The 21,477-nt window shown below is 44.8% G+C and overlaps 1 protein-coding gene across 2 annotated transcripts in view; it reads left to right on the forward strand.

The window, feature by feature from the left end:
* The window catches only part of CLIC5 (chloride intracellular channel 5), a 160,044-nt gene that overhangs the window by 86,973 nt on the left and 51,594 nt on the right, over nt 1-21,477 (forward strand). Inside the window, exon 1 of one of the 2 annotated variants that reach the window (XM_014535362.1) lies at nt 8,334-8,394. The exons of the other annotated variant lie outside the window; for it this stretch is intronic. Coding sequence (XP_014390848.1) covers nt 8,392-8,394 — 3 coding nt within the window. The 5' untranslated portion in view covers nt 8,334-8,391. Of the gene's footprint in view, nt 1-8,333; nt 8,395-21,477 lie in introns of those variants that run through there. 2 annotated transcript variants of the gene reach the window in all.

The raw sequence follows: 21,477 nt of genomic DNA on the forward strand, positions 1-21,477 counted from the left end.
TCTTCTTTCACTGGTCCATTGGTGGCTCTGCGCATGACTGCACACTCCCCTTCCCAGAAGGTGTGGAATTTCAAGGCTTTCTAGTAAGAATATTAACAAAGCCCTACCCAGCCATTCCCCACATTCCTCCCTGTCTGTACTGCTGTGTGGACTTTAGACCAAGTGGGATCAGGCTGTGAAAAAGTCCCTGGAGAGAGGGCTGAGGGTTTACATTGAGAATTATGGGCTCTCACAGAATGTATGCCACAAGGAAGCTCAGCTCCTCTGTTTTATTGGCATTGCATTTTCTTCCATTTCCCCAAACATGCAGGCTTCTCCCTGGGCGGTTCATAAAAACAGGCACCCAGCCTCAGTAATTCCCTTTATGCGCCAATCATGTTTCCCCTCTACTAAGGCTTATTCCATTTATCACTATTCTTTTCCGTTCCCACAAACTCCAATTGCATGTCATTTAAACAGACTCCCAGACAGGAGATAAAAGTGTCAGTCAGTACTAAAAGCTAATCATTGCCTTCTTAAATGTCCCTTATTAAAACCACCCATCTATGCAGCCATGCAACCCGAGACCAACGGAGTTGACCCAAGTCTTTATCTCCATGTGTGAAATCTCTCCCGAGTTGTGGAGCTTATATAAACATAATGTCATAGACTCATCCGGTGAGTTTCTAAAAAGGTCATAGGTTTAGAAATTTCAGAAATTATATAGGATGAGAAGGTTCTACTTGTCTAATAAGTATAAATATTTCCTTTAATAGGAAATTGCAATAAAATAGAAAATGAAAATAAGGACTCTCAGAACATGTGACAAGGAACCACATAGCTTTTGAGGCTGTGCTTCAAATATGATTTTGAGCTTCTTGGAAGGCATCAAAATAAAAAGAAAAACCACAATTAGTTGTAGAATTTCTGAGAGCAGACGAAGCCATCTAATTTCGTGGAGGAAATAAAATTCCCTCCCAACGAATTACTTTGAAAAATAATGTTGTTTGTTTTCTATTTATGAAAGTAGTTCATGCTCTTTGTAGAAAATTTGGAACAGCTAAGTATAAAGAATATCATCCCTAATCCACCTTCCAGTGATAACTTCTGATCACATTTTCCTTTCCTTTTCCAGTCTTTAAAAAAAAAAATTAGGATCATGTAGCCTACACATCTTGCAGTGTTTTAGTCACAACATTTTAGCATTAGCTTTCCTTAACATTAACTACATTTTTGCATGGGGCACTGGGTTCTAAGGCCATTTCTCACAAGATGTTTTATGTGGAGTATTCGGGGGACATTGAGGACTGTAAGGAGCAATGTTATTAACTTTTTAAAATTAGCAAGTGCAGTAGAAAACTTTGTATGATGTTTTTTTCTAGTGGTAAAAACTGAGGCCAGGATATTTAAAATGTAATTTAGCAAGGGTGGTTTTCACAGGTGCTGACCTTACGTGGTAGGAGTATTGAACTACTGGAAGTCCAACAGGATTCAAGACAAGACAGAAGCTGGGAAGAGTACATGGCATCACATACCCTCAGTGGACCTTCCCTAAATGTCACATTCCAGGCCGGGGGGGGGCGGGGGGGTTTCAGACTTTTGATTCAAAGCTGTTTTGAGGTTTTACATTATTAAGGGATCTATTCAGGTGGTAGTTGGGTCTCTAAGGTACTAAACAATACTTCAGTGAAATGGAAAATGTTGTGACTAGCTTAGAGGGTCTCTCTTGCATTCAAGGGGTCACTTTGGACTGAAAAAATGGGAGGATGTGTCCTCTCCTTTGACTCTTCAATTGCATCTTCAGTCAGCACTTTGCATTTTTCCTGCGTCTTCACCACACTGTGAGGTATGAAGGGAATGTCCCTATCCTAAATTTATAAATAATGAAACCAAGGCTAAGGGACGTAAGTGCCGTGTCCAAGGTCATATTCCAGTGAAGGATGGAGCCAGGGCTAGACTTTTATGGTCCATCCCACTGGGCTGTGTGCTTTGCTCAGCCCCTGGCCCTGGCTCCTTTGGGGGCTGACCCAGCCCTCTCATTGTTCTCCATCCCTGGCACCCAGGGCCCAGCTTCTCAAAGTGCGGTTCCTATGCCGGAAGCATCGCCTGGGAACTTGTTAGAAATGCAAACTCTTGGGCTTCCCCCCAGATCCACTGGGTTGAACAAGCTTTCCGGATGGCCCTGAGGCATGCTAACATTTGAGAACCACAGTTCTAGACTTCTCAATAAATATGGTTGAATGAAAGTCCTAAAATTCCCATAGACTTTCATGAACATATTTACAACATTTAAGAACTCCCATTTATACCTTTATTTAAAAACTTCCAATGACTTCTCAGGAACCACCCCTTATTCATTAACCCCCAGTCAGAGAGGGGAATAATCTATTACACAGTGACAAGGAGGCCGACACTGTGCTTCTATCTGTGGGAAGCAGAGAGAGAAAACCAGGCACCACAGGGACAGACAATGCTGACGGGCATGTGATGTCAGATGGAAGATGGTAGTATAAGTATTGCTTATTTTGTATCACAAACTATCCTTAAATGCTTTATATGAACTACCTCATTTAACTCTGACCTTTGTATCACAAATTATCCTTAAATTAAATGCTTTATATGAACTACCTCATTTAACTCTGACCACAACTTTATAAGGGATGTACTACATTGCATTCCCACTTTACAGATGAACAAACCAAGGCCAGGAAACTTGCCCAAGATTACAAAGCTGGGAAGTGGTAAGTCCAGTAGAACTTGCAGAGTGCAGGAGCTTACCTGCTGTTGCATTTTGCCTTCTCATGGTCTTCATTGGTGCCATAGCAAGGCACAGGGGAAGATGCTGAGCGGAGACTTGCTGGATATCTCTTGCACCTGGAACAGAACCAAGCATGTTGTTGATGACTAATATTTGTCGGTGAATGAATGGAATGAACTATCCATAAAATAATTCTAATAGAAATGATTAGAAAAGGTTTTTCAGGAGGGTGGGATCTGAGTTGGTATTTGAAAACAGAGACAGGAAAATGCAATCCAGAAGAAAGGGCACAGACAACAGTACAAATAGAGCAAGTGGAATTCTGACAGAAGTGGTGGGTAAGACGTTCACTGGGAGGTGTGGGGTGGAAAAAGGGAAGTCCTTAAAGGGGAACAGTGAGAAAACTGGGAAGAGAGAGTGAGAGCTCTGGGAGGCAGCCCAAGGGGTTGGACTTTATTATCAATGAAAGGTCATTGGAGGGTTTTGAGTAGGGGCTCCAAAAAGTCAAAGAAATAATTTAGGGTGTTCCGTTAATTATTATTATTATTATTATTATTATTGAATATGCTGGGGTGTCATTAGGTAATAAAATATAGGTTTCAGGTTGACAATTCTATAACACATCGTCTGTATATTGTAGTGTGTGTTCAAGAATCCTCCCATCACCATTTATCCCCCCTTTACCCTCTCCTACCTCCCCCAGCCCGCTTTCCCTCTGGTAATCACCATACTGTTGTCTGTGTCTATGAGGTTTTGGGGGTGTTTTGCTTAATCCCTTCACCTTTATTCTCAGCCCCACAAACCTCCCTCCCTCCCCGCAGCTGTCAGTTTGTTTTCTATATCTATGAGTCTGCTTCCATTTTGTTAGTTTATTTTGTTCATTAGATTCCATACATAAGTGAAATCACATGGTACTTGTCTTTCTCTGATTGGCTTCTTTCACTTAGCATAATACTCTCCAGGTCTATCCATTATATTTAATTTTTCAAACAACAAAGGGAAATCAGTTGGACTATGGATCTGGGGGAGTTTGCTGGGATGGCAACAAGAAAACAATCTTTCCCCAAAAGTTACAAAGCCATTCTGATTCATTCCGATTTGCACACAGTCATAATGACAATAGGCCTGTCACTAAGGGTTGCAGGGGCACCTGATGAAATGACATTTGTAGTTCACTGTAAGAAGCCGGAAGTGCTGTCATAGGAACAAGGGATGTGAAATCGAAAAAATCACAGGGCCAAAAACAAAGAATGGAAAAATCGCTATGCTTCCTGTTACTCAAGGATAGAATGGAAGCAATTAGTTAGTCTGTTTACTTAAATATTTATCACAGATATTCATATATTTATTATAAATACTTATTATATTTATTTAATTATTATATTGTTTATTCTGAACCATCATTTAGCTTAAACATGGCTTCTTCGCAAAGACAAAGCCCTAAAGGAAGTAACTTCCTCTTTTTCTATGTGCACAGATCTGTTTGAACCATTCAGTAGTGAAAAGTCAAACAAAAATGGCAATGTAGTATACACCTTGCATACACACGATGCACACATACGACCCAACGCTAGGGTCAATCAGTAATACCCCTTGGATGTTGTTGTTTAACTGACTTGCTGTTTTTAACTGTTCTAGTTATTATAGGCAAACTCAGGTCTGAGCCCTTACAATGTCCATCACCCATTTCAATGGATTCTGGAGTGATTATTAAAACAGAATCACTAGATTTAACCCAGTGAAGAATAAAACTGTAGTCTTTTTATATGTTTTAAATATATTTTTTATATATTTCAGAGAGGAAGGGAGAGAGCGATAGAAACATCAATGATGAGAGAGAATCATTGATTGGCTGCCTCCTGCACATCCCCTACTGGGGATCAGACTGCAACTTGGGCATGTACCCTGACCAGGAATCGAACCGTGACCTCCTGGTTCATGCGTCGATGCTCAGTCACTGAGCCATTCCAACCAGGCAGATTGTAATATTTTTAAATTTAAACAAAAGAATCATACTATTCATGTTACTTTGTGACTTGACTTTTTCTCCTATGACACTTCCTCCATAGGAATCCAGCTCATTCTTTTTAATAGCTGTATACTATTCCATAATATGGTTATACCATACTGTAATCAACCATTCTATTGATGCACATGTTGTTTATAGTATTTTGCTTTTGAGGATTAAATATTAGTGATTATAAAAGGACAATTTCTCTACAGAATTTAATTCATTATATATATACTAGAGACTGCACTGGAGGGGGGTCCCTCAGCCTGGCCTGCCCCCTTTCACAGTCTGGGAGCCCTCAAGGGCAGGAGGTGACCCAGTGATCAGGGGAAGGTGACGCCCCCATCACACCTCTGCTGCTGCCACTGCCAGCAACGCAAGCCTCAGCCGGCCCTGGTTACCTGAGCCTTGGATGGCCCTGGGCGGCTGGACAACCACCATCCGAGGCTTGCCTGTGCCTTGGGCCAGCCCTGGGCAACTGGGCAGCCAACAGCCAAGGCTTGCCTGTGCATCGGGTCTGCCCTGGGCGGCTGGGGGGCTGAGGGGACTGGGGGATTCTGGAGGCAGGCGCACGGCCTGCTGCCCCAGCAGGGCTGAGGGGACTGGGCGCCACCATCTTGTGGCTGTGGGCGCCGCCATCTTTGGGACAGTGTGAGGGTCAATTAGCATATTCCCTCTTTATTAGATAGGATATATACTACGACTGCCATGGAGGCGGGAGAGGCTCCCACCACCGTGGCTGCACTCGCCAGCCATGAGCCCGGCTTCTGGCTGAGTGGTACACCCCCTGTGGGAGTGCACTGACTACCAGGGGGCAGCTCCTGCGTTAGCATCTGCCCCCTGGTGTTTAGTCTACATCATAGTGACCGGTTAATTTGCATATTAGTCTTTTATTGTATAGGATATTATCATGTTGGTTGGCAAAGAAACCTTTTCTCTCCATTACACTGGTAGAAACCTTGAGGCAGAGAATGTTTTTTAAAAAGAGTTAGCTGCAACATATTGGCTTTCTTGTTTTTCCACACTTTCTATGCAGGCTTCCTATGAAGTGGGGGCTCCAGACCACAGCACTGCTCAGAGGTGGGCACTGGGAGCTCTCAGAGCGGTACCCTCAGAAAGCCCCATTCACTAACCACAACACAGCAGTTTTCCATAACTTAACCTCTCAAGTGAGGGTATGACATCTGACTGGTCCCCCAGACGAAGAGGCAGGGGACTTCAGGGGGTAGGGGATGGGGCCTGCATAGGATGGATACTTCAACAACTCTAGGCTCTGCTGGCTCCTAATGGACAAGCCACATCATGGAATTTCAATAAATAATTTACCCCAGCTCCGGTTTCCGCTCAGTGTTCACTTTCAGCAGGAGGCTGCCATTCTTATTGGCAAGCTGGCCCCTCCTCTGCATGAGGTACGGAAATTTAGCTGAGATTCGCTGATGTTTTTAGAATGTGGTAGGTCCAGATTACCATGTGCAAGGGTAGAGATTTTTTTCTGAGTAGGAGTACTGTGCAATCCAGATCTGCAAAGATATACTTTTTAAAACAAAAAGGAAGAACTGGACATCACTGAACTAATGCATAGGTTATGAAGGCTTTTGCATTGTTGCTATATGAGGCCTTTATCTTCCAAAGGTAGGAAGACCAGCCTTCTCAGTAAGTCAGGGGTTGGACCTGAGGAGCTATATTTTTACCAAGCTCCTAGGGGAGGCTGATGCTCCAACTTGAGTAGCAAGGCTATAGACAACCTAGAATTTTATATCAGGAAAACTGTTCCTTTCAGGGCCATTGCCGGGAATTCCGGGGGAGAGATAGAATGAACTTCATGGGACTGGGTTGAGGGGTAGGCTCATGTTCATTTTCCTAAAAAAGACTGTGGAGTTGTAGGGCGTGGTATTCTAGCTATAATTTTAGTCCACGGATGGACAAAGATTGGGTGTGGGGCTGTAGTGTTATTATTGTGCCTTCTCCACCAAGAGCACTTGCCCACGAGTTTCTCACTTGATCTCACAGAGAACTCGTGAGCAGGTGGGCAGCTGCTGTTATTCCCAGTTACAGATGAGGGAGAGAGCTTTGAGGCCAATTCAAGCCATCTTTTTTTTTTTTTTTCCTTTCTGGGCGGAAAAAATTGAGAGAAGAAATGCCTTGCTCAACACTAGTGTGTAATCATATACTCCCCTTTATACAATTTTGTCTCCAAGGCCTTGTTTCTCTCCATCCCCACATTAGGTGTCTGAGGCTGTGGTCTTTGCCTGCAGGTTACATTATTAACAATGAGAATGAATATACATGAACCTGAAATATATCACTGGGCTGAAAAGAGAAAAATAAAACAGGGTGTATTTTATGACTTGGTAGAAAGAGATCCTATTAAAGAAAGTTGTGGTAAGAACAAATTGGGAGAACCTAGGGGGAAATGGTGCTTCTCATTTTAGTTTTGCTCATTTCATGGACCTCTTCAGCAGTCCTGTGCTCTCTGTGTGCAGAATTCCATCTAAGGTTAGCATTATAAATAAAGCACCTCATCGCCAGATGACACTGCCTTCTTTCCCACGGATCCTAGTGGAGACCTCAGAATTTTCTACATCACGCTCACAGCCTCTTCCAAAAGTTGCGGGATGAAGCCAGTTCAATAGGCTTTGTCACTCCTGAGCCACCATCAAAAGATAATTTGGAGGCGTTGATCCTCAACATTAGATAAGATCTAGAAGTCTATCTGCTACTAATCCTTGAAGGCCACTGCTTAGCATCATCTAGTCTAAACATAGCCCAACAATAGCAGGCTTCCTTCCTTAGATAGATTTTGCAAGTAAACAGAAGTTATTGTGATTGGCTTGTCCTGGCTGACAATGGTAGAAATAGTTTGCCTGGGGTTTGGGGTGTGAAGGACACAGCCATAGTACAATTTTTAACAAACAGGTGCAAATATTCTATCTGGTACTTTTAAACTAAAGGGAGATACAAATGCTATGCTTTGATGAATATCCACTGTGACACAAACTTCTATTCCAAGCCTATGGATGGAGCAATCTCTGTTGAGCTGGAAACACGTCTTCTCATCTTCTGATAGACCAAGGGGCTGACTTGAGGGATCCCCTCTGTGGAGCCCAGTGTTAGGATGCAGAAGCCAAAGCAAGGTGTTTTGTTGCTTGTGAACTTGAGTACCCCAGCAGCACCACGCCACCTTCCGAGACTTCTAGGAAAGGTCTGGTAGAGCAGAACAATTTTTGCACCGGACTTATTTTGAAGTTTGCTTATTTTGGATTTATTTGGCGGGGGCGGTAATCTCATAACTTTATAATGGCCACTGTCTGTTTTTGTCTCTGAGGCATGACATGGAGAATTTACACTATAGCTCTTCACAAACAAGGGCCATTTCTAACTTCCTCATACACAATGAATAATGCTGAACAAGTGATCAGGGAGAGAACCAGAGAATCCCAAGTTCCACATTATCCAGCCATCTCTTCGTTTTCCAAAGGCACAGTTGCAGAAGACCACACTGAGGCAAGGATTCGCTCAAGGACGCATTTATCTTACAGAACATCTGGGACCAGCCGGAAGGGCTTCTGACTCACACTGGCCTGGCAGAGAGCAGGGCGTGGGGTTTAACCTGCCTCCCATTGTAGGACTTCTGAAAGAAAATATGGTAGGCCTAGAAACATTTTCCTTTCTGAAAAGAAACATAAACTCCACACCAGATTGTGGCTTACTGGGTGATGGCTTGGGCTGTTGTGTGTGTGGTATAGTTACTGGGGTAAGTTTATTTTTTTTAATGGGAGTACATTACATAGAACATTTCCTGCTTTAGTCTGCCATTTAGAAGAGCGTTCCATTTCCCTTTGGGCCTAGGAGATTACAAAAGACAGATCCTTTTCAATTATAACTGGGCCTGGGCTCGAACATATAACTTAGCAGGGAGCAAGCTCAGATTGAGTTTTTTCAAGGCAGAGAAAATGAAGTCAGGTCTCCTTGACACAAAACCCAGCTTAGTTTCCATGTGTGTAGCTGTGAGGCTGTTTTAAGAAAGCTCCTCTAAAGCAGTCACCTGATGGGAAGAAGGAGTGTGGGGAGGAGGGATTTAGCCACGCAGCTTCTCTTCTGTGCTCTTGGTGGGGGTCGGGGGGAGGCAGGGCTTGGGAGCTGGAGTGTGAGCCTGGCTTCTTGTCTTTACCCTGAGTGACTACTCCACTTTACAGCAGAATAAACCTTGGTTAGAATCTATACCCTGCAGTAATCAGACCTTTTCTCCCTGTGTCTTCAGCATTTTACCCTTTGAGAGAGTAGAGTGACAGATAAGCAGGGGCTAACAAGAGCATCTCTAAAGGTGACTTTTGAAACAATTCAGTTCCCATAGCTTCTCTAATTATATCTAAACTAGAGGCCTGATGCATGAAATTCGTGCAATAGTAGGCCTTCCTTCCCCTGGCTGCTGGCACCGCTTCCCTCTGGCACCCGGGACCCGGGCTTCCCTCCCAGCCCCAGCTTCGTCCGGAAGGACATCCAGTCTAATTTAGCATATTACGCTTTTATTATTATAGATTACTTACATTGATAATTTTGACCGAGATTTCATCCATCTTCATTCCACTGCCCACTCCACCCACCTATGGTTTGTGTCTTGGACAAGTCACCTGACCTCTGTACCTCAGCTGGCCTCGTTGGAAAATGAGAGGGTTGAGTGAAGCTGGAGGGGTCTGGGTGGGGGTAGGGTAGCTTTACAAAAAGGATGCTTCTTCAACTGCTTCTCAAGGTAATGTGCTGAGGATACTAAGGAAATATGTTAAAGGAGAGTCTTGAAGGAGCCCGAGAAGGTGGTTACAGGAGGTTCTTGCTGTATGTCTGTGTCCTCCCTCCAACCTGCAGTGCTGGCCACTGCCTCACAGGTCTGCCTGCCTGCCTTTCAGGGTAGAATGGCAGCCTGCAAGCTCTCTCATCCTCTCAACTCAATTGACTATGGAGCCAGAGCCATGAGCCAATCAAGGTGCTGGGAGCTGGGGCTGCCTAGGTCATGAAGTCTCCATTCAGACATTGGAATTCTTAGACAATGCAAATAAAAGACAATGATATTCACCTTCCCCTGCCATATTTTAGGAATACTTTAGAGTGTCCTTCAAGATTATCTGTCTTAATTTATACATTTTATAAATAAAAAAACTTAGTTCCAGGAAGGGGGAAATTATTCACCCAAGATCACATGGTTCTTTGTGCCAAGACTAGTTCTGGAACACGGGGCTCCTGACCCTCTGCTTTTTATTCCACTGCCTTCATTTGCCTCTGGAGCTACCCAGGAAATTCAATTCACTAAACATCTTACTTCTCCAAACATTCTGGCTAAGGCCTTACTACACATGTATAGGAAAACATAACTGCCCTAAATTCATAACGCTCTTATTAAAGGCAAAGTTAAGTATTCCTATAGTCTCCCACCTACAAGTTAATTTTTAAAAAATGTTGTTTTTGTTTTTAAGTCTTGCCTTTCAACCAGCCCTGGAGTAATTTTAAATAGAGAGTTTTCAATGGAAATTAAAGCAGCCTTGTGGTAAGAGGTGCTGCCCTTTGGTCTGGGCAATCCTACAAAAGGTATAACCGATTTCAAGACTCCCGGAAGCTACTGTTGCTCTTCTTCCTATTCCCAGCTCTTTACTCACCTCCTGGCAGCTGTCTGAATGCCTACCAGAGGAGCTTCATACCTCTGATTACGTCTGGTCCGTGATCAACATTCAACTATTATCCAGAATCACACTACAATGTGAATGCTTTCAGAGTTGGCTTTGAGAAATGAAGTAGGGAAGAAGCCATGTTGGCCAAGGGTGGCTGAGGGTTAGAGACCAGTGGTGATAGGAATAGCAGACATATATGGGGAAGCAGGGGACACAAGAAGATAGGCTTTAGACTGCTTTGTGGATTTGCCTGTCACTGGGCTGGCATCCTCTGACTGGAGGAAGAGAGGAACAGGAGAATTCCTGTGTGGGATACAGCAGGAAGGACAAGACCACACACCCCACATCATGTAATCAGGCCTCCAGACCCGTGTGTATGTAGTTTCTTCTGCTCCCATGTCCTTGCCTGTTACTTTGCTTGAATAAATCATCTTACCCTTCAGGTCTCATCTTAGGGATCATTGCTGGCCCCAAACTTTCCCGGAGCTCACAGGAGGGCTCCTTCATGCTCGATCATTGTTGCACTTCACTTATGACCTATACATCATCTCTTTACCTTTTGTGCCTCTGTGTGGGCCAGCTTCTCAAGGAGATGGACCTGTCTCGTTCATCACTGCACTCCCAGGCTCTGACCCCGAGCAGGCCCTCAGTGAAGATGTTTGTCCTGCTGCATGGACCTATCCTGCCCAAATGGCCGATGACCACAATATGGTTGTGGGTAGAGCTAAAGCCTCCTAGTGCTCCACACGGTCAGGAAGCTGAACCTAGGACTTACAGGGATTGCATTGAAGAAAATGTGTGTGGAGCAACACATTCAACAGAGAAAGCAAACACAGGAGGAACTGCGGCCACTGTCCCATGCAATCCCTGTAAGTTTCTAGCCATTGCCGGCTGAAGGGCAGTGCCTAGGGAGAGAGAATGTGATTGAGCATTTATGATCATGTGGGAGCTTGGGCTGTGTGGGTGGATTTCTGGACCTCGGCACACTGCTCTCTGTCACCCTCAGGGAAGTCCTGTGCTCCCATTGTTGTTTGTGGCCGTGTTGAGTTGAGATTCTCCACACATCTTTGTCCAAAACATGCTCTCCATTCCTGTTTTTCAGGGTCCATATTAGGACTGACGATGGGGAGAAACAGCAGTAGAAGTGGGCGGAGATAGAAGGAGGCCCAAGATCTGAAGGAGTTTCCAGGACAGATAGGAAAATAGGGACAAAAAAAGCAAAGAGAATACCTCAGACATCTCCTGAGACTCTGTGTGTTAGGAGTGGGCTCAGGGAGCATTTTTGTTAGTTTTCTTTTTAACACAATCCTTGGGTGATTCTAGTGTACATCCCAAGTGTAAGCAACATCAGGTCAGAGGTGGCCAGGCCTGAAAAAACAAACACCTTTTAATTAAATCAAAATATCCAAGAGTGGGGCCTGGACATAGCATTTTAAAATGAGCATTAGACTAGATGTTTCAAGCTTGATACAATACTTTGTTGACATCTTACAAAAGACTAATTTTGCACAAAGTTTTCCAGAGGGTCCTGATTTAAGTCACCCTATATAATAAATCTCATGACTCAGATGAGACTTTAGTGCCATAAGCTTTTAATCTGTCATAATTGGAGAGATGAGAGCTTACTGGGCTTAGCTGAGAGGGAGGAGGACAGATTTGTGATTCCTCTAAAGTCTTTTTTAATCAACTTGTGAGAGTAAGATACTATATTCAAACTCAACATTCCGGCGACCAGAGTGAAGGGCAAGATGAGGATCACTGAGGACCCTCCACTATCACAAGATCCCAAACTCCAACCTTTGTGGAAGAAGCTGAGCTCAACGTCAAGATGCCCCTTGTTCAAGGATTATATGCAGGCTCATTCCATGAATGTAAGAGAAATGACATGAATTCATAATCAAAAGCTGGAACTAATTTCTATAGCATCTTAAATAACAAATAAAAAAATATGTCAAGGGAAGAAAGCAAACGTTTTGACAGTGGCCTCATTAAGGCATGCTTCCTGCATTAGGACTGGTATTCTCCCGGGGAGGCTTCAGTGAGAGGACGTTGTCTTCAAATTAAACCCATGCGGGAAGGAGTTCTGTTTACATGAGGCTGGAGATGTGTATTGCTCTTCCGTTTCCTGTGCTTTGGTGCATTTCTGAAGTGGAGGAATTCCAGCTTTCAGCTTTCCTGATCCAAGAATAAGAATCATAACAATGCCTAAAGGATAGCATGACGGCTCCATAAATATCTGAGTGCTGCGAGAACACAAAGACTCTCAAAGGCTTCAACAGAAAATCGCCAGGAATCTGTCACAAAACCTGAGCCCTCAGCTTCACCCATTGATCTCCCTGGAGTTCCATCCTATCTTGTCTTTGGATCCTGAATCACTTGTAAACGATATTTGGCTGGAGAATGTAGCTCATACACGAGCTCAACAGCCTCTCAGAGAACAGACGTGCACATGCCTGTCCCCCTTCATGGCCAACATGAGACTGCCCTAGTTTAGGAACGCTCTTGTCCGACCATGGGACAGTGGCTACAGTTCCTCCTGTGTTTGCTTTCTCTATTGAATGTGTTGCTCCACACACAAAACCTTGAACACCGATGCGTTGTCGAATCTTTGTGCCTTCCAAGAGAGCTCTACTGACTCTTTACTAAGGCCTAGCATTTCACTAACAGGGGTGTTTTAATTAGCTCTTTCAAAACGTTTGTCATCTGTTGTCATAATGACAATAGCTCTAAATTTATAAAGCAAATGTTTTATACATATTATCATTCAGTTGTAAAATAACCCTGCAAGGTAGAGATTTCTGCCCCCGATTTGACTATAAGGAACCTGAGGTTCAGCGTGTGTGTGATTTATCTGCTCGGTAAGAAACCGCCCTGAAACTCAATGGCTTTACACAATGACAACATTTATTTTGTTCATGAACCTGAAGTGTGGCCAAGTCTTGGTGTGGATGAGTGATTTTATTTCACTAGGCGTCATCTGGGACAGCTCAAAGGCTGAGCACTGGAATCATCTGAAATCTCACTCATTCGCATACCTGGTGGTTGATGCCACCTGTCAGCTGAGTGTTAGCTGAGACTGTCCGCCAGAACACTAATGCCTCTTTATATGTTTGAGCTTCCTGACAACATGGTGGTTGGGGTCCCAGGGCAAGCATCCAAAAGAAGAGAGAGAGAACCAGGCAGAAACTGAACCACCTTTTATGCCCTGGCCTCAGAAGTCACACATCGTGACATTCCACTCAGCTAGACCCCGAAAGTGATTGGAAGAGACTCATGTTAGAAGAGAGTGTTAAGTAGAAGCAGGACCGACAGAGGTTTAAAAGAGACCCATTCACTTATTCAAATAATTTGGGCATAAGTGAATAGGGAAAAAGCCATGTCGGAGCAGGAAGAGGGGGTGGGGAGAAGGGGCACTGTCGTTGAGGGCAGCTCTTTCTCAGAGAGTCTGCAGAAGAACAGGAGGGAGAACACAGACTCAGTGCAGACTGATGTAAAGCTCAAGGCTCTCTTAGACAGTGAAACTGAGTAGCCGTCTAGGTATGGGGCCTTCAGTTCCTCTGGAGGGGCTGTTTACATAACAGTATTTGGTTGTTTATGAAACCATTTGGCAAGCTGAGGTGTTGCGGACAGATACTGGATTGATGGGCTACCTGTCTCGGTCATATTTTTAAATTCACCTGGTGTGATGTTTAATTTTGTGTGTCAACTTGGCTGGTGCCCAGATATTTGGTTGAACATAATTCTAGATATTTCTGTGGTGGTGTTTTTTGGATGAGATTAACATTTAAATTAGTGGGCTGGTGTAAAGCAGGTTATCATCCATACTGTGTGTGGATGTCATCCATTCAGCTAAAGGACTTAATAGATGAAACTGAGGAAGAGAAAATTCTGCCAGTGGAAGAGAAAATTCTGCCAGCGGACTGCCTTTGCACTCAAATAAAGCTCTTCCCCGAGTCTCTATCCTGATCACCTGCCCCATCAGGTTTTGGACTCACTAAGCCTCCACAATCATGTGAGCCAATTCCTTAATATAAATCTCTCAATAGATAGATAGGTAGACAGATAGATAGGTGATACTGTTAGATAATAGATACGTAGAAAGAAAGAAAAAGAAAGTAAAACAGAAAAGGAGAAAGAAAGGAAAAGAAACAAAGAAAGAAAGAAAAATAAAGACAGACATACACACACACACATCCTGATGGTTCTATTTCTCTGGAGAACCCTGACCAGTCCACCTGGGATTCTTCATGCTCTGTTGCGCAGGTAGCCATCGGCCCAGAGCTGAGCTAGCCTTTGTAGTACACTTTACATAAATGCTGAGAATCTCTGAAGCCTCAAATGGATACTTGTTACCTGCTTGTTGAATGAAAAATTGCTGAGTAACCCCCCAGTGAGTTAAGCCTTTTGTGATGCTGAGAAAAATAATCCTTGTCTGTAAGTGTAGAACTCCCTGTCTTCAAGTGGACTACAGACCCAAGCCATATCCCTGCTAATGAAGCTTATCAATCACATTATGAGGAGGACAGATGATTTAGTATTAAAAATGATAGTAAGGAATACTATCTGACTTAACACTAATAAGAAAACGTGGGCAGCTCTTTGTTTTACAAAGAAAAATTCTCCACATGATAACAGTCAACTTAGGGCTATATAGATGAGTCATTTTATATCCAAAGAAAGTCCTCTTCCTGTGGCCTTTGTCACTTTGACACTCTTTTCTGTGAGATAGCAGCTAGCCTAGCACAGTGGAAAACTAGGAGTCAGGGATCAGGAATTATGTCCCTGATTCGGCCACGGGACCAGGCTGTACAGCCACTGGCAAGTTGTTGGAACTTTCTGGGCTTATTTCCTTACCAGTAAAAAGGAAGAGCTAGACAGTATCACCCCTGATGTCAGCACCAGCCCCACTGTTGCAGAATGTTTATCTGGAAACTTGAATATAATTAATCCCTTGCGTCTTCAGGGACAGGGTTCATGGGGCAAAACAACAAAAAGCTGAAATGTGGCATAAATGGTGACTTAATTAGCTTTCTGTAGAAAACTGATATTTCTTCCTTCTAGGACCTCATTCAGGTCTTAGCTTTGCCAGATTTTAAAGGAATCAAACAAAGAGCCAAAAATTCTTGCATTTTGAAACACAGACATTTAAATCTCTCTAGTAGTTGGGTCCAATCAGGAGAGAGAAATCACGCAGTAATTCAAATAGAAGTTAAAATAAAGAAGTGTTAAACCATGGTAAAAGCATAACCATAACATATAGGAAACTCTGTATGGTATCTCAGAGCTGAAGGCGAATGGCCAAGTTAAGGACAAACTCACTAGAGAAGGAATGGTCAGCCCAGCAGAAAGCATAGAAGTGCATTGGTTTGGCTAGGCCAGAGCTGCTGGAGTTGCTGGGCAAACAAAAGGCCCCCCTCCAGAGTTCAGGTGGGGAGCAGGCAATCAGCAGTGGTGGCACAGGTGTGCAGTGGGATCCAGGTGTGCAGTGGGATCCAGGTGTGCAGTGGGATCCAGGTGTCAGTGGGAATGGGAGGCTTGCAGGCCATGCAGGGCTTGCAGAAGACATGGCAGATCTGTGTGGATACAGGGGCCATCGGCAGGCTGTGTGCAGGCTGCAGGGGGCTCTGGCTGCTGTGTCAAGAGGTCCTCAGGGAGGTTCACCAGCCAAGGCTGCAAGGCGCTAGAGGGCTCACATTCCGCCTGTGCTGAGGCAGGCTCTCCTGGCTGTCCTCACGCACCCCGACCCCAGCCCACACTGGAGGTAGAAGGAGCGCCTCTTCCTCCTGCCCTGGCCTCCCTGCCCTCTGAGGAAGCGCCTTCATGCTCACTCAGCAGCGCTGGAATGAATTCTCTCCTGTTCTCACAGAGCTTCTACTGAAGGTGCATTTGGAGTTGAGAGACAAATTGCTAAGTGACACAGATGTCAAGCCTAAATGTCATTCGTCTTCTGGGATCTTCTCTGAGTAATTTTCCCCTCTTCTAGGCCTGGGTGCCCTCAAGAGGCTTTTAGACAATTATCAGCTCCCCCTTACTGTCTGGGGACAAAGTTCCATGTACCTGGTGTGTCCATGGGATGTCTCAAACGAACAGTTCTCAAATGGCCTGGCTGGTGTGGCTCAGCGGTTGAGCATCAACCCAGGAAACAAGAGTCAGCAGTTCAATTCCTGGTCAGGGCACATGCCTGGGTTTTGGGCTTGATCCCCAGTAGAGGGCATGCAGGAGGCAGCCTATTGATGATGTTCCTCTCTCATCGATGTTTCTATCTCTCTACCCTTCTCCCTTCCTCTCTCTCTGAAAAGCAATAAAAACATGTTTGTTTGTTTGTTTGTTTTTAAAAAACAGTTCTCAAATGTTCTTCATGGACTCTTAGGGTCCCTGAGACCCTTTTGGGCATTCTGGGAGGTCACAACTATTTTCAGAGTAATATCATTTCTCTCTGGGGTTGACATTTTGTGGGTAAAGCCACTGGCGCTTCAGCCTAAATTGAGGCAGTGGTATAAATGGTTCTAGGAGCCATGCATGCGCAGAAAAAGAAGAGCCGGTCTCATTTATGAATGTCCTTGATGAAGCAGTGGGAAGTATATGACATAATTAAATCAGCCGTGGAGGGCATGTCTCTTAAACCTCTGGCTGACGAAGTGGGAAGTGCACAGGCAGCTCTTGGGATGCGTCCTGGAGTACAGCAGCTGTCCAAGGAAAAGCACCAGTGGGACTGAGCTGCGAGCTGAACCAGCCGCTCCTTTCACAGAACAGGTTTTACTTGAAAGAGACACCGACAGACAAACTGTGGGTTTTCAGACCTGGTATTTGACAGATATTTCCTGCAAGGTCAGTGAAGTGAGCTTGTAATTTCAAGGAGAACAACTGATTTATTGCCAATGATAAAATACAAGCTTTTAAGAGAACATTAGAATATTGGAAACCATGTCTTCGCCACTATGAGCTTGGCAGCTTCTTACTTAAACTTTTCTGATGAGCTCGGCTGTGATGTTACTGAATGAGGTGCTTTGATTTTGCATAATGAACTGCATCAGCACTTGGAAGATCTGCATAACTCAGTGAAACACTATTTTCCAAGTGATGAATTTGTGATGCTACAGAATCATCCCGGGGTAAAAGATCCATTCAAAGTGCAAGACAGATGAATGGGTTTTAGTGGAATAGAAGACTTTAATTGATAGAGTTTCAAATTCCATCTATCAACTAACCTTTAAGAAACTACTATTGTTGCCTTGGCCAGTGTGGCTCAGTTGGTTGGGCATCATCTCCTGCACCGAAGGTTGCTAGTTCGATTCTGGGCAGAGCACATGCCCAGGTTGCAGGCTCAATCCCTGGTAGGGGGCGTGCTGATTGATGTTGCACTCTCACATCTATGTTTCTCTCTTCTCCCTTCCTCTCTCTCTAAAAATCAATAAGCTATTCTTAAAAAGAAACTACCATTGTTGAGTTTCAGTATGGTATTAAAGAAAAATACTCACAAATATCTGAAAAGTCTATTAAGTTACTCCCCCCTTTTCCAGCTGTATCTCTGTAAAGCCAAAACTTATTCATATGTATACTTCAACCAATTTACTTACATTACTAAATTTCTTTAAAAAAGAGTTTCTTTATATTAAAACATGTTATTTATCTCTCTATATAAAAGCCTAAGCGACCTTTACGACCTGATGACTGGACAACAAGCTGGCAGCTATGACACGTACTGACCACCAAGGGGCAGACACTCAACACAAGAGCTGCCCCCTGGTGGTCAGTGTATTCCCACAGCCAACCTCCCACGGTCCCTTCCCCTGCCTGCCGGCCCCAATGCCCCCCACCCATGCATGAATTCATACACTGGGCCTCTAGTGTTATACATTTATTGTAATAATATTTGAATGAATAAGTAAATAAATATTTAAAATATTTTTTGCTTTCATTTAAAATACTAGAGGCCTGGTGCACAAAATTCGTGCACTGGGGGTGGGGGTCCCTCAGCCCAGCCTGCCCCCTCTCACAGTCCAGGAGCCCTCAGTGAATGTCCTACTGACACCCACAGTCTGGCAGCAGAGGCTCGGAGCAGGTGCCCCGTGTGTGTGTGTGTGTGTGTGTGTGTGTGTGTGTGTGTGTGTTTGTGTGTGTGTGTGTCCGCTGGGGGCCTACCCCCAGCCATACCACAGAGGCTTGGAGCAGGTGCCCCTCTGTATTGATCTCTCAGGCTCCTGGCCTCGCCTGCATGTTGTTCTCTCCCTTGAGCTGCGGCCAGGGCAGGGTGCTGCCTGTGGGTCATGCTTGCCTGCTCACGGATCACCGTGGTGACCCACGAGCAGGCCCTGCTGGGCGCTGCCTGCTGGTGGCGCTTGCCTGCTTGCGGGTCACCGAGGCAATGCTTGCTGGGCTCACTTTGCCAGGGTGACGCCGCCAGCGTCCTGCCCCAGCTGCTATGGGTGCTGCATCTTTGTTGCGGAGTGATGGTTAATTTGCATGTTACTCTTTTATTAAATAGGATAATGGATATTGATAGCTATGACCAACATGAACAAAAGATCTTTGGAATCCTCAACAATCTTTAAAGGCACATAAGGATTCTGAGACCAAAATGTTTGAGAACTGCTGTCTAAATAAATCTCCATTAGCCACTTGAATTCACAAAATTGCAGGAAGTTATGAGTGCAATGACTGAGGCCAAAGAGGAGGCGACTGGCCTAGTCAGGGTCACACAGTGAATTGGAGACAGGGGTGGGTATAAAGCAATGGTCTCCTGCTTGTTTCTCAGGACACTCTTCAGAGTGCCCACGTCAGCATTTTGAGACAGTCAGGCCATAAAGAGGGAGCGATGTCACCCTCCCCTCAACATGCATCCACTCTAATAGGCACTGAGTATCAACTAAGTCTCTGACAGCTTGTTGCTGCTGAAGTCAAAGTAAATAAGACATGGCCCATGTTTTGGGGGTAGACAAGCTCATTGTATAGCAGGAAAAACAACATGAAAGACATATAATGACTTTCCCAGAATATAACATATAGTGTAATGATATTATGCTATTATTATCACGTGATATTATCTATATACTAGAGGCCTGGCACACGAAATTCATGCATGGGTACGGTCCCTAGGCCTGGCCTGTGATCAGGGCCATCTTCCCCGGCTGCCGGCAGCCGGCCCTGCCCCCTGCCGCCACCCACCCTGGTTTCCCGTTCGCCATCGGGTGATCGGAGCCTGACGACCAGGGGAAGGGACCGAGAGGTCAGCCGTTCCTGCCCACTTGCCAGCCTTGCCCCCATCACGGGTTTCCCTCTGTGTGTGGAGTGACTGGCAGGGCGGAGGCCTTGGCCTGGTGCCACCCACGTCCCCCACCACCCATCCCTGGTTCCCTGTTTGTTATTGGGCTATTGGAGCCTGCCGGCCGGGGAAAGGGACTGAGAGTTGGTCAGTGCTCTTCATAGTGACTGGTTGAGCGGTAATTCTGGTCATTCCACTGTTAGGGTCAATTTATATATTACTCTTTTATTTTATAGGATATAAAAGCCTAAGTGACCCTTCAACTGTTCAACCGGAAGGATGTCTGGTCTAATTAGCATATTACCTTTTTATTATTATAAATAATATAGTATAACATAGTGTAACTGACAGTCAATACATTACTGTATTACTGCTGAAGTCAAAGTAAATAAAACATGGCCCATGTTTTATTTAACTTCCTAGGTTATAGGCATTACTTTGGGGTTATAGCTGGCTTGCAATTGTGAGTATGCCCACTAGGCCCATGGCAAAGCAGAATTGTGAACTTGAGAACTTTGCCATTAGCTGTGCACCATTCTGCTTCCCACGCTCTTCTGCTTGCATGAGTTTCCTGTGCCTGCCATAACCACTGACCATAAACTGGGTGGCTTATAACAACAGAAATGTAGTCTCTCGGCATTCTGAAGCCTGGAAGTTTGAAATCAAGGTGTCAGCAGGGCCATGCTTTCTCCAACTTCTCCAGGAAGAATTTTGTCTCTTAACTTCTGCACTTTCTGGCAATCCTTGGGGTTCCTTGGTCTGTAGAAGCATCACTCCAGTCTCTGTCTCTGTCTTCTTATAAGGACACCAGTTATATTTAGGGCCCACCCTAACTCAGTGTGACTTCATTTTAACTTGATTTCACCTGCAAAGACCCTATTTCCAAATACGGTCACACTCACAGGTTCTGGGTGGACATGAGTTTGGAGGGGGACATTATTCAACCTACAACACTGCTTTGTTCCTGCCTCCAGCCCCTGTGCTCAGAGCCTGTTTGGACCAAAGTCCACTTGGATTTTCCCTCACCCTTTTCAGGGCCTGGGACCCCATGGAGCCCCACCCCATTCTTCTTGGTTGATGTTTTAAATGGTTGCCACAAGCTCACCCCATTTAACCCGTGGATTTAACAAATGGTTCATTCAGGCCCCAGGACTGATGAATTTGTGAAGGAGGAAAAGAAAAAACTGAACAACTCAATAGTAAAAAAAAGGGGGCCTTTGCTGGGTGGCTCAGATGATTGGAGTGTCATCCTCTGCATCAAAATGTGGTGGGATTGATTTCCAGTCAGGTCAGGGCACATACCTAGGTTTCGGGTTCAATCCCTAGTCAGGGGGAGTACAGGAGGAAACCAATAGATGTTTCTCTCTCACACTGATGTTTCTCTCTCTCAAAAAACCAATCCTATATAATAAAACCCTAATATGCAAATTGACCTAACGGTGGAATGACTGGTCACTATGATGCCCATTGACCACCAGGGGACAGACACTCAATGCAGGAGCTGCCCCCTGGTGGTCAGTGCCCTCCCACAGGGGGAGTGCTGCTCAGCCAGAAGCTCTGAGCTGGGCTCATGGCTGGCCAGCGCAGCGGCAGTGGTGGGAGCCTCTCCCGCCTCTGGGGTAGTGCTAAGGATGTCCGGCTGAGCCGGCCTAAGCTGTCAGTCGGACATCCCCCAAGGGCTCCTGGACTGCGAGAGGGTGCAGGCTGGGCTGAGGGAACACTCCCCTCACCTCCCACCCAGTGCAAAAATTTCGTGCACCAGGCCTCTAATAAAAATATATACTCAGGTGAGGATTAAAAAACAAAA

This window comes from Myotis brandtii, unplaced genomic scaffold (assembly GCF_000412655.1).
Source record: "Myotis brandtii unplaced genomic scaffold, ASM41265v1 scaffold143, whole genome shotgun sequence".
NCBI lineage: Eukaryota > Metazoa > Chordata > Mammalia > Chiroptera > Vespertilionidae > Myotis > Myotis brandtii.